Source organism: Anolis sagrei, chromosome 5 (genome assembly GCF_037176765.1).
Source record: "Anolis sagrei isolate rAnoSag1 chromosome 5, rAnoSag1.mat, whole genome shotgun sequence".
Classification (NCBI taxonomy): domain Eukaryota; kingdom Metazoa; phylum Chordata; class Lepidosauria; order Squamata; family Dactyloidae; genus Anolis; species Anolis sagrei.
In genome coordinates this window covers 173,103,590-173,125,613 of record NC_090025.1, presented here as the reverse complement: position 1 = coordinate 173,125,613, position 22,024 = coordinate 173,103,590, and the positions used below count along the sequence as shown (strand labels likewise).

Genomic DNA, 22,024 nt, shown 5'->3' with positions numbered 1-22,024 from the left:
GACCTGGTTCAACTGCAAAAACTGAACAGATTGTTTTAAGTTAATTACATCCCTATTCAGCATCATTTTCCCCCATAAATTTGGGTTAAATGTGCGAACAAAATTTAATTCATCGTATGGTGTTGCACTGAGACTTGGGAGACTGAGGTTTTTGGTTCCATTCAGCCATGCAATTTGAGTAATGCATATGCACAGTACACATTTTCTTACCTGTTTGTAACATCAGTGTCATACCTTTTTTTCAAAAGGCCTAAGGTGTTATATTTTTTTCCATCCCCCCTCCCCTTCATTTTATCCTTGCAACAGCCCTGTAAGAATTGTTGCTATCTATCTATCTATCTATCTATCTATCTATCTATGAATAATAATTTAAAACTATACAATACAACTATAAAATACATTATCCAGATAATTTTTTAAAAAAACAAATATAAGGATAAACAGACCAATGTAGTAATTAAAATAGCCAAGATCATGAAATAATATTAAACTGTGTTTGTTTAAGACAGAGTGATTCGGCCAATGTCACTGAGTCAGCTTCATGGATATTTGAACCTGTGTCTACTCAGTGTTAGTCTGACATGAATTATTATGCCATAAATGTATTAACTGGAATTAATTTTAAAAGCGTGTCTGATTTTGTTGATCATAATAAATTTCATTCATTTCATTTTTAAAGTTAATTAAAATGTTCTTTCTTACTGTCTAGTGAAGAAAAGAAGGAACTGGCACAGACATGACTATACAGAATTGGATGATGGTTCCAAGCCAGTTCAAGCTGGAACACGAACATTTATTAAACAGCTACGTGCTCGTTCATTCACCAGGTAAGAAATGCATTAGGAATAATCTGAAATGGGATAAGTCTGGTTTCTGTAGCTGCTTCAAACAATGATTCTAACTTCATGCCTGAAAATTTTGCTTTTTGTACCCTGATTGAGCAGTTTGTTCTGTAGTACCAGTTTACAGCATTGCAGTCAGGATTAAAACAAATGGTTGAAAATACCTAATCATTGCAGATGTTGTGGAGGGCAGAAATCTTACATTTCACAGAGAATTCAAGATGCTTCTGGTGTCTTACTTAACTGCAGCTATTACACAATTAGTTGCTGCTCTTGGATCAAGTGTCAGTAAATTCTCATGTTTCTGTTAAAGACTATTGATGGTTGATTTTCAAATGTGTTTTCTTTTCTAGTGCTGATGAAATCATTTTAAAAATGCATGGCAGCCAGTTGACACAAAGATATCTGGAGAAGCATGGCTTTGATGTCCCCATTATGATCCCTAAATTGGATGGTTTAGGTCTCAGACTTCCACCCCCTACTTTTTCTGTTCTGGATGTGGAACAATGTGTAGGTATGTATAAGGTTAGAAGTTACGATTTTTTTAAAAAAAAACCCAAAAACATATTTTATAAAGATTCATAGACAATGGTATCTATAGAGGCATTTCCCACAGTAGTCCTAGTCTCAATGGGCAGTCACACTTGTTTCTTTGTTTGACTGCCTTTTTATTTCTCAGTTGTTTTAAAAATGTCCTGCTTCCCCCCCCCCACTCCTTGTCATTCCAATCTTTAATTTGATTTTATTTTGTTAAAAGCAGGTCTTTGGCTAGTATAGAATAGTAATTATTAGCCTGCACAGTACTAGCACTATTAATTCACACAGCTTCCCTTGCATTCTGCATAAATGGTAGAAGTAGCTTGGTTAGGCTAGGGGCAGAAGCAGAGGCTGCAAAGATGACAAAGGTTCTAATATGCTCTGGATATTTGGGACATGGCAGTGTGTTGTTGCTATCCGCTTCCTTCTCCTTCTCTTTGTCCTTCTCCACTTGTTGAGCTTGAGGTAAGATGAAGCTGTAGCTCCTGCCACCACACCTCTTTTTGTTCCATGGCTGCATGAATAATCAAAGTAAAAAAACCAAACCTTAATTGATCAGTGCCACATTTTATTTGCTCTTCATTTAAGCTGTACACCTTAAAAGTTTGTCTGCAATCTAATTAGTTCATGAGACTCTTCCGGTGCTCCCAGCGGCGTAATGAGTTTAACTCTTGTGCTGGCAGGACCAAGACTGACAGGTCGGGGGTTTGAATCTGTCATCTCTAGCTCCACATGCGGGGACATGAGAGAAGCCTTCCACAAGGATGGTAAAACATCAAAAACATCCGGGCTTCCCCTGGACAATGTCCTTGAATACAACCAATTCTCTCACACCAGAGGCAACTTGCAATTTCTCAAGTTGCTCCTGACACAATATAAAAACGCAAAAAAATAAGATTCTTCCAAAAGGCACACTTCTGATATCTTCAGCTTCACTGTTGCTGTTCCAGCAATGCTGACAATAAATTATATCAGCGTTGTACACATTTTGCTTAACCATTTGCAGTGAAAAAGTGCCAAAACCGATTTTTTTTTTAAAAAAAGAACAAGTCCCACTATTCTTAAATAGGACAAATTGGTTATGTAGAAATTGATGCCTTTCCAAAATCTCTGTACTTTAGAAAAAAATCCCTAGCTATGAAATTAATTGATATTTGTTACCTGGCTGTTCTTGTTTTATGTACAGACTTAAGAATATTTTGTTTGTATAGGTGGTGATAAAGTGATAGATGTCATTGATGTGGCAAGACAAGCAGACAGTAAAATGAAGCTCCATAATTATGTGAAGTATTTCACAAATCCTGACAGACCAAAAGTATTAAATGTTATCAGTCTTGAATTCTCAGACACGAAGTAAGTATCGAATTTGTATACTTTTTTTTAAAAAAAAACCCCTGTAATGACAGGAAGAGGATTATATTAAATGTTAGCTAATAAATTTTGTGGTATATTTTCTTGGTTTTATAAAGCCTGGTAATAATGGAAGCTGGCATGTGGCATTTTGGAGATACTTGCAAGTAATAATAGTAATTTGACCACTATACTTCTGTTTAAAGCTTTGAAGGATTGCATTAAAATAATTTTGAATGAGCCCCATTGATCTGACAAAACATGGACTTAAATATATATATATTGCATCTAGATAGTTTTTTCCCATACTGTTTCTTTTGCAGTAGAATTTGTCTTTGAAAATAACATTTTAAAATCCTGTTTAAACAAAGGCAAAACTTCCAGTCATATGCGGTAACTGTATCCATGATCATTCTTCAAAGACGAATAGCAAAAAACAAACCAGTGTGCACCTTGGGTTTATTTTGAGCAGGTTTTTGTCCCAAAAGTGGTGTGTCACCCTAGGTCCCATAAGAGGTGGGGGAGTGAGATATTAATTAATTATATTTCTTCATAATAAATGAAATGAGATTCATGATTTTTATGAATCTAATATGAAGGAACGGAGAAGCTGTCATATCTTTCGGTCATGTAACCCACTCTACCCATCTTTTGGTCTCATCTTGTTATAAACCTCTTGAAGTGTATAGCTAAAATAATGAAGTTTGTTTCTTCACACAAACCAAGCAATGTTAATTATTGCTGCCTGTCTCACAAGAAAATGCAATCCTTCCCAACAGCATTTTTATGCTGTTACAAACGAATACATATACAGTGATACCTTCCCCATACCAAAATCCATGGATGCTCAAATCTCATTGTATACAATGTTTTAATAAAATTATGTCCCTTATATAAAACGACAAATACAGGTTTGCCTTTTGGAATTGTAAAAAATATTTTCAACACGTGGATGGTTGATTCCTTGGATGTACAATCAGTGGATACAGAATTCTGACCGTACTAACATATATCTGTCTGTCTGTCTATCTCTATCTATCTATCTATCTATCTAGCTATCTATTAGATAATTTTACATTTAACATTTACTCTGAGAGTGGGGGGCAGGGGGAAAAGAGAACGAAAAAATACATTATTTGTGTGTGTGTGTGGGAGGTTATTGTAAATTGCATCTTTACTAAAAATCCAATATAGCACAAGGAGAAAACAAAAAGGATGAGGATTGTTGGGGTATGGGGAATTATTTTACAAGGTTATCATTGCTACAACTGAGTCTTTGTCTCTATTTCTTTAACACACATTTCGTATAATATTGGCAGATTCTAACTATTTTAATTTTAAGTCCATTAATTGTGTCTTCTTGTGTCTTCTCACTTAGTTTCTTGGTCTTCATATATTCTTTCCCGGTTCTTCTTCAGTGAAAGTTGATCTTAAATTTTCATAACAATTGGTTCACATTAAATCTTTTCTTAAATTATTTATTGTTACCCATAAAGAAAATTCTACAATTTTCATTTTAATTGCTAGTAGGTTAGTATTTATGTTATTTTATAATTAACATGCTTCCATTCTTTTATAGTACATCAGATCTATATAATTCCATTTAACCACTGTTTTTTTCTAGCCCCTCTCAATCTTATTAGTTAATGCTGTTTCACAAAATTTCTTGAATTTTGGGTGGGTACTTAGTATTAAGGATGAGCATATACATACAACACTAATAGTAATAATATTTTCCACCTACAACTCTTGGATTATCATTTTCCTGATTTCTTTTTATAAAGTATATATATTAATTTGATTAGAAGCCAAACTTCCCATTCTTCAAATATTGGAGCCCAATTTAATTTATTAAAGTTGATCAATTCAAAAACTCTTCTGATTTAAGCATGATCCCTCAGTTTAGTTAATGTCATTTTACAAAATTACTTAAATTTGGGGTGGGTGCTTAGTACAATACACACACACATATGCAATATTAATAGTAATACTACTTTCCATAACCAAAAATTTATTATATCTACTATGTATCTTTATCCTTCTACTAACCAATTTCTCGTTGATGAGAGATTTGACTACCTTAACCACCTTAATATGCATATTGAACGTATATGTGTATCAATTTTCTAATACTTAATCATGGGGTTCAAGATAATATTCTAAATCTGTTTTCAAATTTTTAATCAAGTTTAATATCATATTCTTCTTTAAAACTTTTTAACAGTCTTATTAATGTTTAATTAAATTACCAAATAGATTACCCCCCCCCCCCTTTTCCCTTTCAATCAATCCCTGAATAATTCATTCCATTCACACATAATCTTGGGAATTCTCTCTTCTTTTGCATCTGTTTTTAAAAGGTTCTTTTTTCGCCAATTGGTATTGGAGATTAAGTTTAGTAATATTTTTGGGTTCTCTGTCGGTTCTGCATTCACTCCCATCATTTGACATCCTTGTTGTTTCATCCACATTACTTGTTTTCTGGATCACAACCTGGATTCCATTTTATACCTGTTTCTTCTTAATTCTCATTTTTCCTCTTCATCCACCTGCCTTCTTTTTACCAGGCTTAACTATCTCCCTTCTTTCATATTTCTTCTCTTCCTCTTCCTTGAGAAAGTGAAAGTTTGTTTAGGCCGGATATTGACATTTTTGCTATCTTTTCTGTGTGTCTCTTGTTCTTTAGAGGTCGGTGCTATCCAATTCATTTTGATGTTTATTTGTTCAAATTTGTTGTCAGCCGTCATAAGCATTGCATTTATAAGTTCCATTTGTTTTAGGATTTCCAAACATTTGATCTTAGATTTATGCTTTTATATTGCTCTCAAATGATAAAACAAGACTTTTTTTTTGAAATTTTGACCACTGAGAAAGAAAAATCAGTATTTTGGAGTAAGACGTGTGTTTATGTGTAACGATCAAAATACTGTATGTTGACTTTCACCTAAATACTAGATGTAAAGACTAGATTAAATAGATGTTATTAGCCTTATATTGTATTTAAATGTAGCATGCAGTGTACACAGAAAATGCTAAATGATTAATTCACATTATGAACTGAAACTGTCTTCATCTTTGTAGTTCAGAAATGGGGTCATTATAAGCCCATGGTATTGCGGTATTAGAACTGCAGACCAAAAAACATCTGAAGAATCACCTTTTTCTTACCCCTTCTTTAGCAGCCTAAATATCCTAAAATGTATCAAACCCTGCCTGATCTAGCAAGCTGAGCAGGGTCAACTCTGGTTAGCATTCAGATGAGAGCCTGCCAGTGAATACCAAGTGCTGTACACTGTATTTCAGAGGAATGAGCTGGCGAAACCACCTTTGGGTATTTCTTGCCTAGGAAAATGCTATAAGTTGACAAGTGACTTGAAATCACACACACAGGCACACACACACATTCATATTGCATCCCTAATCTGTTTGTTTGGCCAGGGGAATCAAATAGTGGTGGAAGGGGAGATAAATGTTGCATACTCATGTCAAAACTGAAATTCAGTCACTGTGATCTTATTTAGTTTTGTGTCATTTATATTTTAAGGATGTCTGAATTGGTGGAAGTACCAGAAATTGCCAGAAAACTTTCATGGGTAGAAAACTATTGGCCAGATGATTCAGTGTTTCCTAAGCCTTTTGTTCAGAAGTACTGCCTAATGGGAGTCCAAGATAGCTACACAGACTTTCATATTGATTTTGGAGGCACTTCTGTCTGGTATCATGTTCTATGGGTAAGAAAAGAATGTTGATTTTCTAAATATATAGTATATAGAGTTATCATTTAGAAATAATTATGATTATTTCTGAATTGTGTGTTGAAGATCTTGATCTAGGCAAATGGATCACACATTTTAGCATCTTGTGACTTAACCTATCAACTTAAAAATGTTTTAATCTGGACAGTAATAGGCATAATAATTAGAGAAACTAATTTTTAAAAAATCATATCTAAGATCATGTTTTTTAATTGTTTGCTTTTCCGTTTGCATAATTGTTCTTCATGTTTCTAAGACTTTGCATTACCAGTTTGATAGGAAACTAAGAAATTAAACCTTTCTCAATCCCAAAACCCTTAAAAAATATCATTATTTCCTAAATGGCTACTATAAATCAACATAATACAGCCTTCTATACTTGCATGGTTTGACATTAAAAACAGTTATGTAAAGGCATAAAAGATCTACAACCCTTCATGGATTTCTTTTATATTTATAGGGTGAGAAGATATTCTATTTGATCAAACCCACTGATGAAAATCTGGCAATCTATGAATCCTGGAGCTCATCTGTCATCCAGAGTGAAGTGTATTTTGGAGATAAAGTTGACAAATGTTACAAATGTGTTGTGAAGCAAGGGCATACCTTATTTGTTCCAACAGGTAAAATGTTTCCTTCAGATACTCATGTATGTTGAGTTTCTTGACTGGTGTTTAAAGAACTCATAAATCAGGTTATTTTCAGTGATTGTTATGTTCTGAGCAATCATAGATCAGTTTGAGAGAAGGATATAGAGACATCAGTATTGGCATATCGTTATCCTCTGCAAAGTTTAGTAATAGCAATATATCTGTAAAGCATTGGTTCAAGCAGTGTTGTATGCCTGTCCTTCAAAATGACTGTCCCTATTGCATATTTTGGATGAAGTGCAAACTATTTATTTATTTATTTATTTTATTATTTGGACTTATATGCCGCCACTCCCCTGGGGCTCGGAGCGGCTTACAAGAATGGCTAAAATCTAACAAAATTTAAAAGCAATTTAAAACAATTTAAAAACGGCAATATCAAACATTAAAAGCCTGTCGAAACAGGTATGTCTTACATGCCCTGCGGAAAGCTGGTAAGTCCCGCAAGGCACGGACTTCAGGTGGCAGAGTATTCCAGATATATATGGTGCCATATATAGAATATAGTCCATTCTTTTTGATATCATACAAAACATTTTATAATGGAGATATGTTTAACTTGTTTTTTTCAGGCTGGATTCATGCTGTACTCACTTCTCAGGATTGTATGGCTTTTGGAGGGAACTTTTTGCACAACCTCAATATTGGCATGCAGCTCAGGTTAGTCTTGGGACTTTCTTATTTGTTTAAGTATCTTAAATTGGCGGAGAAGTTCTGAGAAACTTCTGATTATGTTATGGTAAATGACTTCTTTGTTTTGTTATACAGGTTGTTATTTGGGTGAACACATTTAACAGAGATCGTATGTATATTTATTGTAATATAAATCTTCTAACATTTTTAGGTGTTATGAAATGGAGAAGAGGTTAAAAACCCCAGATCTTTTCAAATTCCCTTTCTTTGAAGCCATTTGTTGGTTTGTGGCCAAAAACTTGCTGGAAACTTTGAAAGGTAACTAACTTCATTTCTTAAGATGAACTTCACAGTAGAAAAATGTCTGATAACAGTTTTACCAGTTAAATAACCCACAGTCAAAAATGATCATATGGTCTGTGTGGCTCTCCACATATGTATATTTGACTTTTGCAGATTTGATTATTCAAGGATTTGATTAAAATATTTTTTCTAGAACTCTCTGGGTCCTCCAGGATAACCGTATGAGCATCTTCGGCCAGATGTTGCAGATAGAGTCGTGCTGGAGGTCCTGGAAATTTCTAGAGAGAGAATCTCTCTAAAAATATCTGCATCTTCAGTGCAATCTGGTGAAAATTGGCTATGGAGTCATGCTATAGAAACTAGATATTCCTTATGTGTCTGTTGTTTTTTGTTGTTGTTTTTTTTTGGTGTATCTTCAAATAAAAAAAGTTGTTTGTGTGAAATATAGCTATAATGAAGTGAAGATTAATATTCCTTTCAAGGACACATTTTTGCACTGCTCCCTAAAGGGGCTGTCTGGTCTTCACACACACAGTGCTCACACTCATTCTCTTTTTCTCTCTCCCTCTCTATCTCTCCCTCTGAAAAAACTAATATAGGAAGAGGGTTTTCACTGTTACCATGCTTCCTGTGACATTTCATTCTCTTGCAGTACTTTGGCAGGTTGTGGAGAGTACGATTTCTGTGCAGAAATATAAATAAAAATGTAATGTTCGTTTGTGGGATTAACATAACTCAAAAACCACTGGACGAATTGCCGCCAAATTTGGCCTCAAGACACCTCCTAACCCAGGGAGTGACCATCACTCAAAAATTGATTTTGTCATTTGGGAGTTGTAGTTGCTGGGATTTATAGTTCACCTACAATCAAAGAGCATTCTGAACTCCACCAATGATGGAATTGAACCAAACATGGCACACAGGACTCCCATGACCAACAGAAAACACTAGAAGGGTTTGGGGAGCATTGACCTTGAGTTTGGGAGTTATAGTTCACCTACATCCAGAGAGCACTGTAGACTCAAAAAATGATTGATCTGGATCAAACTTGGCACGAATATTCCATATGCCCAAATATGAACACAGATGGAGTTTGGGGGGAATAGACCTTGACATTTAGGAGTTGTAGTTGCTGGGATTTATAGTTCACCTACAATCAAAGAGCATTCTGAACTCCACCAACGACAGAATTGGGGCAAACTTCCCACACAGAACCCCTATGACCAACAGAAAATCCTTAAGGCCATCCAGTCTAACTCCCTTCACCAGGGCAAGAAAACGTAATCAAAGCCCTCTTGACAAAAGAGCCATCCAGTCATAGATATAGATATATATATATGATTCACACACACTACGATATAGTATCATAGATTTGAAAAGGATCCCTAAAGAAGGACAATTCTATGTTGCATTTTCCAGAGTAGGCAAACCAGACAATCCCCACATATACACTGACAAAGAAGCAGCAAGAAATACCGTTTACCCACAAGCATAAAAATTACATATATTAAAAACCAATACTTTCTCGTTACTTTATTTTCCAGATCACCAGACTGGGCCACAGCAACGCGTGGCAGGGGACGGCTAGTGCTTCTATATAACAGTTTGCTGATAGTTGCTCACATGTGATTTAGGAGGAACAATAGTTTAGCTCAGTAACTCATCCATGTTTTAGAATTTCGTGGCACCCAGAAAAGTTTTTACCATGACAGAACCATCAATCTCCCTCATTTGTTATGACAAAAATCATTTTAAACACTAAGGAGATTATGGATGAGTGATGCATTTCAGTGATCTCTTTACATAGATCACTAGAGAAGATGATTATCTGCTTCTGTAGTTTTAACTCTGAGAAAGAACACAATGCATATGTTCATGAAAAGAATCTGGTTAAAGTGGTTAGATATAGGAATAAATTGTTCTGTATTAGCTATTAACAGGTTTAGGTTAGGTAGCATTTAACTCCTAAAGCATATAATCCTTAAATATCCTCTTCAGAGCAGTGGAATGAGGAAGAACTGCACAAGAGTCAGAACCTGTGAATGCAAGTATGGTTTCTGTTAGATTTCTTGTTGTGATACAAGCATTCTTTATAGATATCATCAGGTTTTTATATCATTATCCCCATATTACAGATGGATGAGGGAGGATGAGTTAAAATCATATTGCTGGAAAGGACCTCAAAGGGCATTTAGCTTAAGATGCCTATGTGCTGATATGTGAATTGGAATACGGGTCAGCCTCCTAACTATCCTTTGAGACATTGTATTTTACATGTTTTTAAAATCTTCTTGGAATAGAAATTCAGTACTGTTCCGTACCCTTCTCTTGGAGGGTGAAGATGCCACAAGTGTGAAGAAAGTTGAATGAGTTTGCACCCCAGTAATATCCTGTTTTTGCTTCATACTCTGATTATCCTTGGAAAACAACATGGAATAGGGGCTTGAAAGCTACTTTCTTCCAAGGCTGGGAATTTCTACAAGACTTTTTAGTGTCATGTGTGACTTGCTTCCTGTATTGATTTGTTATAAAATCTCATTGCTGTATTGAGTCCTGACAGTTGCTTGGCTCAGTATTGTTTTGTTTATTTGGAGTAATTATGTGGTTTTGTGTAGAAATAATGCTGCATTTGAGGGAGGAGTTGGCTGTGATAGCTTTATACTTATTTTCCAAGGAATTATGAATTTAACAACAACAACAACTTTATTTATATCGCACCGCCTCTCCAAAAGGATTTGGGGGTGGCTTACAACAAATAAATACAAAATCAAGCAAGAATAAAAATGTAATGATTAAATTTAGCAGGATTTAAAATGTATTATGTACCAGGGCAAAACCAGTTCAAACCAGTTGGTGCTTGTACAATTATAAAAGCCATAATCATCATAAATTATAGTTAATAATTTCCGAACGCCTGCTTCCACGTCCATATTTTCCGTTTCTTCCTGAAGGTGTTCAGTGTGTGTGTGTGTGGGGGGGGGGGGGGGGTCTGTCTGATTTCTTTGGGAAGGGCATTCCAGAGCCGGGGCACCACCACTGAGAAAGCTTTTTCTTGCGTTCCCACCAGTTGCGTTTATGAGGCTGGTGGAACTGAGAAGGGCCTCCTCGGAGGACTTTAAGGACTGAATGGGTTCATAGGGGGAGACGTTGTCATGTAAATAGACTGGACCCAAACTGTAAAGAGCTTTATAGGTAATGTCCTGCACTTAAAAATTAAATTAAAAACATTTACATTGTCAAATGGCTATAATTGTATTAAGGCCATCATGCCTTTGTAGTGCATACTGGATTGTTAATAAAGGACCATCTTTTTTAACTTTTAAAAGCTTATTTTTAAAAAGCTTTACTCTTGAACTTCATTTTACAACTTTTCAGAAACTTGAATACTTGAATTATCTTTAACAGGCTTTAAAACTGAGAGAGAAGTCAATTGATGAATCAGTTCTAACTCTGTATGTATTTATGGTTTTATACTGTGTTATTGATTGTGGCATCGAATTGCTGCCTTTGATAGCCGCTCTGAGTCCCCCCTCAGGGGTTGAGAAGGGCGGGGTAAAAATGCTGTAAATAAATAAATTTTGACACTGATGCACATCCTCATATTTTTTTTCTAGAGCTTCGGGAGGATGGTTTTCAGCCCCAGACCTTCTTAATTCAAGGAGTGAAAGCTTTACTTTCTGCTTTAAAATTATGGATGAAGAAGGATGTAAGTTCAAGTACATTACTATAATTTTAAATGAATATTTACTTTCTTTTAATTGTCTATATTAAATTCCTTTAAGTAAAACTGTATATCTTATCGATATTTAAATAAATTCATCTGATTTTCTCGTTTTCTTTACAGCTTGTAACGGAACATGCATTTGAAATTCCAGACAATATTAGGCCTGGACAGCTCATCAAAGAACTCTCTAAAGTGATTCGTTCTGTAGAGGTAAAAGTTGACCTCTGTGAAATTTTGCCTGAATGCATCAAATTACATGCAACTTCTTAAACCCCTTCCTTTTCTTGGGCACTTTTCTCTTGAAAATTAATTCCTTGGCTGCTGCTATAACTACTCCCAAACTTTCCTTCTATCAGTTTAGCAGTATGTACTTAAAATACTGTAAATACAATTCTTATAATTCAAAATTCAAGTGATAAAAGCTTTATGAAGAAGTCAAGAAAAAGTAGTCGCTTTTTGAAAGCAATACCATTTGTTATAACTGTGTTATTATAATTTTCTCTTACTTAAAGGAGGAGAACAGCAAAGCAGTTAAAACTCAGGGAATTAGTACTTGCCAAGTTTCGCGATCATCAAATGAAGTAGCTTCCACTCATCATTCCAGAAGGAAAGCAAGGAAATTACGAGATCATACCGTCAAAACTCCTTCTAATTTGGATATTCTGGAGCTTCACACAAGGGAAGTTCTCAAAAGGCTAGAGATGTCCCCTTGGGAAGAGGCAAGTATTGGCATAAGACTAAAATACTCTATAAAGTACTGAGTAGGTTACCAGTGATTTTCCAATAACACATAGCTCAAGTAATATATAGTTCATATTGATAGAACCATATCTAAAATAATACAGGAAAATATAGATTAAATTAAAAGAAATAAGATCAGTTGTTTTAGAACTGGAAAGAGTCGCTATAACTCAGTGTGTATAAGCAAATTGTGCACATGAAGCTGTTCTGTTGGAGCCACAACGGTTCTTGATAATTAATATCTTCTTCTTTGTGTGCTATCAGTATTTTTATAGCATAGCAGCTACTTCCAATATAGACTGCACAGATAAATAGCTTATTAAAGTATCAGTAGATTAAGGTGAAATTTCCTTTTTGTCTTTTGTTTTAGGATGCAGCAAATTATAAATTGAATGAAAGATTTAACAAACCTCTTCAGCCATCTTCTACTGTTCCTGAATGGAGAACAAAGGACAACGATTTACGGCTTTTGTTGTCAAATGGCAGAATAATTAGGTATAAAACATACCCACTTGTGCAACCCTACTTATCTTTTGCTTCAGGCAATTTTGGAGACCTTGTTCATGTTACGTTTTGTTTATGGGCCTGGGCTGAGAAAGAAATACAGAACAAAGCTGTATTCTAAGTCAGGGAGATAAAAAGCCAATTCTCCTATAGTGAAATTAATTGATCATCTGAGAAGGGATTTCAGGGCACATCTAAATTGACCATTTAATTCCGTTTGAAGTGGCCAGACAACAAATGAACACAAACATGTGAAAGAAAGCCCTTCATGTGCATCAGTGTTCTGTGGTTTGTGTTGTCATCATCTGAACCTCAAAAGTGGTTCCAGGATTTCCTATATAATCATCTGCACTGGGAAATCACTTTCTTCAATACCATTTGCAATAATAATAATAATAATAATAATAATTATTATTATTATTATTATTATATTTGTTACCCACCTTTCCTTGTGGCTGGAGGTGGGTTACAGCATAGTTTATTTATTATTTATTTATTATTTATTTACTGTTATTTATATCCCGTCGTTCTCGACCCTGAAGGGCACTCAAGGCAGCTTACAGCAGAGGCAAAATTCAGTGCCTTAAACAATTCAACAATTAAATAACATTTAGTTAAAATCTAAATGAGGTTAAAAGCAATTAAATAAAACATTAACAATACCACTTACAGCTATAAAATCACATCCACAATCAGTTAAAACACATTGTGAAAATTCTATAAATACAGTAGAGTCTCACTTATCTGACTTTCACTTATCAGACATTCTGTCTTATTCAGCGCAAGGAGGAAGAGGGAGGAAAGGGGAAAAAGAGGCAGGTCTGGAAGCGGAAACGTTCTCCCTCCTTCTCTCTGTGATTTCCACGCTCCTCTTCCTCATCCAGACACTTCCTGCTGGGCCACTTTAGCCCCGAGGTGTTGCCTTGGCTTAACCCTTTGAGTCCCTGTTGTTAGTATTCTAGGTGTCTAGCACCACGTCGGATGGGTAACAGTAGGAGACTCTGCATTATCCGATATTTTTGTTTATCTGACATTCTGCTGGCCCATTTATGTTGGATAAGCAAGACTCTACTGTTCACATACTAAATGTATTTCTAATGGTCATTGTAGATGTGCCGTCCATCCCTTTGGGTTGTCTGTGTCAATGGATGTTGGCAGTAAGTAGCAACATTCAAACAGTAACAGGCAGCTGAGTTTTATTACCATTCCTTCTTGTCATGTCAAAAGAACACTTCCTCACCGGATTGTGGGAAAATGGTTAAACTCTTTTGTGCTGTCTGGAATGTCAAGGGGAAAAAAATTAAAGGAGATGCCAGTATCTGAAGATTGGATCCTGAAAGCTGCCAAAGTATGCTGTTTGCTAACAAGCTGCCCAGCTGTCATTTAATCATAAGTTTTTTAAACTATTGAAAGGGATTTTAAAGGTGAAAATTAGAAAAGAGTTCTGCACTGTCTATTCAAAAATTGTTTAGGATAATGCTGTATGACTGAATTCAGGTTGTAGACAAGTAAATTCCTGCTTTTTTGGTAAACCTATGTTACGATGCAGTTTAATAAAATTGGTAACACATATTTGCTTGTTAGATGGCAAGTAGAATTTTATAGTCATTTCAACCATTGAAAATGGACTGTGACATTAATAAAATGGAAAAATAAAGATGATGCAAAGGCATAATGGATAAACATTTTTTACTTTATGACAGGGATGGGAGGCAGCCATTTAGAGATTCAAGCCTTTATACTGCAGACAGTGAAGATGAGAATGAGAAGATAAATTCAGAGACAGAACAAACTATTAAAAAGGAAAAACAGAACTCCCAGGAAGCAGAAGACAACACAGATGTGCAAAAACCACTGAATAGTGAGTTTGTTTTCCTTGAACAAGTAATCCAGATATACTGTGCATAATATATTCAGTTATTTTATAAATCGTTGATGAAAACATTATCAAAATTTAATACTAAAAAGACTGAAGGATGGATTTTCATATTCCTCAGTATTTGCAGTATCAGGAGATTCTCATTACAGTCTTAAGTCCAGTTCAGAAATGTGTTTTTCCCCCTATTTATTGAGTTAAGATTTTTAAAATAATCTTTCAGCCCACAAGATAATATACAGGTTTAAATAACGGTAATATGTAACAAAATTACATTTTAAAAGGAAAATTGATTTATATTCTTTAAAATCAGAGAACAGTTTATAAACACCCAAATCTTGAAGAAACAAACAGTTTTTATGACTTACTAATTCTACAACATTCAGTGTCCTCTCCATGTATAAATGTATGACTGTCCATGAAAAATAACACTGGATCTATCTTATGTTGAAATTCTAGCAGGGATTATTTTCTATCTATCAAAATGATATTATTTCTATTTATAAAATATATTTCTACCATTTCCTTATAGTTACCATATTTTTTGAAGCTTAATGATTAATAACGGGAAATAATGTGTTAGTTTTCATTCCTAGATTACTTAAAACCCTTGCATTAAATAATCTCATTAAATGTTATATATATCAGAACCATTGAACTGGCTCCAAGGCATTGTACAATAACTGGGTAAAATTTCATTTAGAGTAAGGAGTTGTAAAAGTTTGTGTGTGACATAATGGGAAAAACCTTTTTCACTCTTCCAGTGTTTTTTGAAAGTGTGAAATCAGAACTCAGGAATGGAAGTTCACAATACTCTGATATTTCTGATTCAGAAGAATCTGAACCTGATTGCACTAACCAGGTAAATACTAGAGCAGTTGTTCTTAATAGTCTGTGGACCCTCAGGGTTCACAGTGTCATCACAGAGGATCTGTGAAAGAAAGAAAAGTCTAGGAAACTGAGTATTGAACAGACAAATAGTGAGCACCTGAGCGTGCACTCAGCTCCGTTATGTGATGTCAGTGGCCCTTGATCCTTCTTTCAGCCACTGGGAAGCAAGCCAATCGATGTAGACACTGAGGGCCTACTTCCCAGTGATGTCACAATTCCTCTCTGTTGGTCCCTAATGCTAGTATTGCTGAGAGAATCCAGTCAAGGGTGGGAAGAGAGATGATGCCTGTATTTTGGCCTTCCGCAGCATCATTGCTGTGGTCATGAGGCTCATGGCAGTGTGAAAGGCATGGAGCCCATTTTCATAGCCCTGTTTCTTCAGCAGCTGATGTGGGCATACTGTCTTCCTCTGATGCCTGGCTTGCTATTTTCTCTCGTAATCCCAAATTGCATGGTTATTTCTCTCAAGCTGCACCCAGCTAATCTCTCCCCCCCCCCCCAAATACTATTTTACTATGTCCTGCTGTGTCAGACCAGGATGTAACTGGACTCTAGGGAACTTTCTTCAGGTGCTTTTATTTTGTTGTGTACCTGAGGCTATGTTTGATGGCCTACAGGTTGTGAGGAACCTGCTAGAAATGGTTGGGTAGAAAGGGAGGGCAGCCCAGGCACCTGATGATAGGAAGGATTCTTGTCTGGGGGCATGGAGGAGGGAAGAAATGTTTGTTTTGCTTTTACATTTGGAAGCACCACAAGATGTTTTGCCTTTGCTGCAACAGGATAAGACTACAATTCCTTTGGTGCTTCCTTTGGAGTGGGTCCCTTTCTAAAGGGGGGAGCTATTTCTTACTAATTGTGTTGGGGAAGATGGTTGCACTGCCAATGGGCTGGATCAATTTGTACAAAAAGCTGATCTGGAGACTTGGCATGCAGACTGTTAGGCTAGTTGATATAGTTAACAAGTGATAAACTTGTAATGGGAATCATCGAATCATAGAGTTGGAAGAGAACACAAAGGCTATCCAGTCCAACCCCCTGCCATGCAGGAAAAGTACAATGAAAGCACCTCTAATGGATGGCCATCAAGCCTCTGTTTAAAAGCCTCCACAGAAAGAGCCTCTACCATACTCCCCATACACTGAGGCAGTGAGTTTCACTGTTAATATGTCAGAAGTACTCAGAATTCTGTTATATAGAAGGATGTTCCAGATGTTCCTGAATGGAGAAATATATAGACAATAATGTTAATAAAACATTCAAAAGTGGTTTACTTGTAGGCACTGATTGTGTATTCCATGAAGTGCTAATGGGTTTTCCTCTCCTTCATTTAGCAAAAGGATTCCTCTGCAGAGGAATCAGAATGCTCAGGTGATGAGAAACAGGAAGTAACTTCAAATGTTAAGGAGGAATCTAAAATAACATACAATCTCTTTCAAACCATACAGAAGCCATCTAAAGATGAAACTGCAAATAAAAGGTGAGATAAAGAATGGGAGAACTGAATTTATAGAAGAGTTTCAAGCAAAATTGCGTTACTTCATTGAATAGGAATATTGGTATATATTGCATCTCTGAAACAATGCTGTATTCTATACTGATTTTTTAGGGAATATCCTACCTCGAGAAGTATGGAGGAAGAAGCTATTCAGGGCATGCTTTCTATGGCAGGATTGCACTATACCACTTGTTTACCAGATAATACACAGAGCACAGACTGCACTAACAGAAAAAGCTCTCTTCAGGAACACAGAAACTACCCCAAAAGTAGGCATAAAGAGAAGATGTCTTCCCACAGTCATAAAGCAGAATGCGGTAAGTTTCTGTGTAGCTGTATTGTTTTCCAGACCTAAAAGAGAAGGTTTTAAAAAGAAGGTTGCATGACTGAATTAGCTGAAAACTGTCAGATAGCCCATAGAATCATAGAATCAAAGAGTTGGAAGAGACCTCATGGGCCATCGAGTCCAACCCCCTGCCAAGAAGCAGGAATATTGCATTCAAATCACCCCCGACAGATGGCCATCCAGCCTCTGTTTAAAAGCTTCCAAAGAAGGAGCTTCCACCACACTCCGGGGCAGAGAGTTCCACTGCTGAACGGCTCTCACAGTCAGGAAGTTCTTCCTCATGTTCAGATGGAATCACCTCTCTTGTAGTTTGAAGCCATTGTTCCGCGTCCTAGTCTCCAAGGAAGCAGAAAACAAGCTTGCTCCCTCCTCCCTGTGGCTTCCTCTCATATATTTATACATGGCTATCATATCCCCTCTCAGCCTTCTCTTCTTCAGGCTAAACATGCCCAGCTCCTTAAGCCGCTCCTCATAAGGCTTGTTCTCCAGACCCTTGATCATTTTAGTCGCCCTCCTCTGGACACATTCCAGCTTGTCAATATCTCTCTTGAATTGTGGTGCCCAGAATTGGACACAATATTCCAGGTGTGGTCAAACCAAAGCAGAATAGAGGGGTAGCATTACTTCCCTAGATCTAGACACTGTGCTCCTGTTGATGCAGGCCAAAATCCCATTGGCTTTTTTTGCTGCCACATCACATTGTTGTGATTTAAATATCTGCAGTACTTTATATTTATTTAGTTCATATTTGGATTTCTAGCTTACTGGTTTGTATGCTATTGTGAAAGAAGGAAAAAAGATATCTCTGACTTATGATATTGGTATTAAGGTCTAAAGCTTATCTAGTTGGGCAAGTAATCTCCAGATAAAAGCCAAATTATGTTTGTCCCCTTTTCTTCATTACAAATAGGCTTGGAAAACCATGGTTCAGATGTTGGTTTTTTATTCCCTTGCAATAAAGTGATTTGTATATTAGTAGCACAATACATCATGATCGTGATTATGAAATTAATGTGGTGAGGAGCTTATAATTGGGAGTGTCGTGCAGTGATTTCGGCAGTAATCAAGAAATGCAGTGGATCATGGATTCTTGCATTAACAAATGTGCTTTTTCTCAGCCAGAGAGGCAATTAAATACATAGTGTTCATGTTATCAGATTACTGGATGTCAGAGAAGGGTAAAAAAAATCCAGTGGCTGTTAAAAGGATTAATGATGTTTTAATACTGTATTTATTAATATGTGGAAATACTACTGTAGCAAACGAGTAAATGCAAAATTTTGTGTTAAGTGAAAACAAAATTTCGACAGAAGCATTAAATTGGTTTTAAGATGATATTAATTAAGAACAGAAAATTCAGTGTTAAAAATGTTCTAGTGCCCAATCTTCTGTAATATTTCTGATGCAATACTCAATTATTTAAAAAGGTCTTTTCATAATGGCAAAATGTGGCTGAGTCAAAATAGGTAATAAAATAATGAAAATAATGAGATGTTTAGCGTAATAATTCATGATGTAATCTTAACTATGGAGAAATATCATTAATTTCACTAAATCATCTAATGCCAGTTTCCTGCTCCTTGAATACTATAATTTACATAGGAAATAAACAACAGCGTTTTGTCAAAGGTGACAAATTATACCATTTTCAATTAAGGATATCATTCAGTTATATATATTCAGGGGAGGAGATGTTTTCTGTACAAGAAAACTTGTAATAAAACAGCCATAGTGTGGATTAGTTTTCAATCTATAATTTGATCAGATTTGTGCTTTGTGCAAGTATTTTATTTATTTCACCCCTTTAAGAAAACAGCAATATGTTTGTTTTTGCTTGTATCAAAAACAAGTAACCACAATATGCTAACAGCTGTTACAGCAGATGTTGTCTCAACTGTAATCTATTTGATGCTTTTCCACCAATATATATCTATGGCAACAAAGAAATCCAGATGGCAAAGGCAAATGGTATTGATTCAAAATGCTTAATTTTTATGGTAGGAAGGAAAATTTTATCTGAATACAAATGGTATTTACATACTGGGAAAAATGTGGTGTTTCCTAAGCTTTTAAAGGAATATATGATTTATCTCAGTAGTATTTATGGCATGTATATAATCAATCGTTCACTTCTAAGTCCTCAGTGTAAATCAGTGAAGATCTGAGCTAATCTAGGTTACCTTTGCAGTGATAGTGGTACCACCCAGTAGATCTTAATCTTTCCATTCACTAATAAAATGGAAGCTGGATCCTTTGCCATTTTTAAAAGGGAAATTCATGCTGTAGTTATTCCTCTAAAACAAGGAATCTGTACCGTGTTTTAGAGGAACTGGAAGTGGTGGACTAGGTTGTAAGGAAAGCAGTTTTTGGCTTCTCTGAGGTAGTCTGTCCCTGGACTAATGTAACTTAGTCTTTAAGTTCTCTGCAAGTCAGTTGATACTATTACTCATATGAAAAAAATAAAGGGCCTTTGATGGAAAGGATGGTGTTCACATTATTTGAGCAGGAAATTGTTTCAGCCAGTCTATGTTTTGTTGAGAAAATAAATATTTTATCTATTTTGACAGGTATTTGTAAGTATTTAAATGCGTCTGTTTAATTTCTGTTCAGATAAGCACATAAAAGAAGAAAACGATGCAGGATCTTCAACTTTAGCCACAACATTAAATGTCATTTCTAAAGTAAACCCTCAGGTAAGAGTTAGAATGGTGTACTTGATTCATAGCAGGCTAAATATTTGGAACTGTTTTATGTTAACAGGGGTATTTCCTTTCTGTAAACTTTTCTGTTGGCCACTGCATCTGTGTGTGCCACTAACATGAATGTATTATTTTACATATAACGCCATATTACTATATAAGTTGATGTCAGGTTTTGTTTTTTTGTTTTTTTGGTTTTTTTTTTTTTTTTGAAAAAATTGATCTCCAATTTCAGCAGCAGCATGGGGAGCCTTAAAACAGTGGTGCACCTGCCATCCAGGCACTTGAAATGGAGCAGAATGGTGGAGGCCATTTTTATAAGGACTTACTGCAGTAAGCCTCTCTTTAGAGAGAATTATGGCTGTCATTTTTATAGGAGCAGACAGCTTTTTATAAGGCTTGCTGCTATTAATTTATTTGTTTATTTATTTATTTGCTACCATCTGAGTCAAGGCACCCCTGGTAGCACAGTAGGTTAAACCGCCGAGTTGCTGAATTTGCTGACCAGAAGGTCAGCAGTTCAAATCCGGGGAGTGGGGTGAGCTCCTGCTGTTAGCCCCAGCTTCTGCCAACCTAGTAGTTTGAAAATATGCCAATGTGAATACATCAATAGGTACTGCTTCAGCATGAAGATAACGGCATTCCATGCAGTTGTGCCAGCCACATGACCTTGGAAGTGTCTACAGATAATGCCAGCTCTTCAGCTTAGAAATGGAGATGAGCACCACCCCCCAGAGTTGGACATGACTAGACTTAATGTCAAGGGGAAACCTTTACCTTTTTTAACCATCTGAGTTAGTTTTTTCTTAGCATCCATGTTCTGAACAATTGTGTTGTATGCTTTTTATGTATATTGAGCATTTATATGTATCACATCTGTGTCATAATTTTTCTGGGAACTGTAACTAGCATTTATACTACTGGTTAGATTGATTCAATGTCAGTGACAAAAGTACTTTCTGTTATTAATTTAGCCTTTGTTTGCTTGGTTCTTATTTAGTTGCGGCTCTTTTTGCGTGTAGAATTGAACTTTGCAAAATTAAGTAATAGGGAATTGAGTTCAAATTTAGTTTACAAAAATGTTCCTGTTGTTTTTGATGCTTATGTATATGCATCCACAAATTCTGCATATGGTCAGCATTTAGAGTCAAACTGCCTTCCCCCCTTTACAGGATACAAACAAAACTCATAAATACATTAAAAAGGAAGATGCATCAGAAACCAGTTACAGAATTCAAGAAAACAGAAGTCACTTACAAAATAATGGTTTCAGCTTCCCACATGGCAAATGCACGCAGGACTGTAGCTTGATTGAAGGGGAATGCAGGCTAAGTGATGGCAGCCTTAGCCCTGACCAGCCATATGGTGAAACGTCATTGTCTGTCCCTCTTCATCCAACCAAGCGACCAGCATCAAATCCACCCCCTATCAACAACCAGGCAACAAAAGGTGCTGTAATAATCTAGATTACTTTCAGTTAGAAATTCTCCCATTGTCTCCTTTTCCTCTTTCTCTGTCCCTCTCATTCTGCTATGTGAGCATAACAACAACAGCCTATCTTCCAGGAACACAATAAGAATTGTTGAAGAGTGCAGAAAACTTTATAGCAGAATGCAATATATAGGTTTGCAATGTGCTATAGTATCTTACCTCAAATATGAATAGGTATATCAATCTT

At 35.9% G+C, this 22,024-nt stretch overlaps 1 protein-coding gene across 1 annotated transcript in view; it reads left to right on the top strand.

Annotated features, from left to right (window-relative positions):
* The window catches only part of KDM7A (lysine demethylase 7A), a 60,416-nt gene that overhangs the window by 33,757 nt on the left and 4,635 nt on the right, over window positions 1-22,024 (top strand). Inside the window, exons 3-19 of the mRNA XM_060776846.2 lie at window positions 710-827; window positions 1,196-1,356; window positions 2,591-2,732; window positions 6,274-6,460; window positions 6,945-7,107; window positions 7,707-7,794; window positions 7,979-8,085; window positions 11,685-11,776; window positions 11,915-12,004; window positions 12,307-12,513; window positions 12,906-13,030; window positions 14,743-14,900; window positions 15,680-15,777; window positions 17,138-17,283; window positions 17,413-17,618; window positions 20,258-20,340; window positions 21,519-21,795. Coding sequence (XP_060632829.2) covers window positions 710-827; window positions 1,196-1,356; window positions 2,591-2,732; window positions 6,274-6,460; window positions 6,945-7,107; window positions 7,707-7,794; window positions 7,979-8,085; window positions 11,685-11,776; window positions 11,915-12,004; window positions 12,307-12,513; window positions 12,906-13,030; window positions 14,743-14,900; window positions 15,680-15,777; window positions 17,138-17,283; window positions 17,413-17,618; window positions 20,258-20,340; window positions 21,519-21,795 — 2,448 coding nt within the window. The remainder of the gene's footprint in view (window positions 1-709; window positions 828-1,195; window positions 1,357-2,590; window positions 2,733-6,273; window positions 6,461-6,944; window positions 7,108-7,706; window positions 7,795-7,978; window positions 8,086-11,684; window positions 11,777-11,914; window positions 12,005-12,306; window positions 12,514-12,905; window positions 13,031-14,742; window positions 14,901-15,679; window positions 15,778-17,137; window positions 17,284-17,412; window positions 17,619-20,257; window positions 20,341-21,518; window positions 21,796-22,024) is intronic.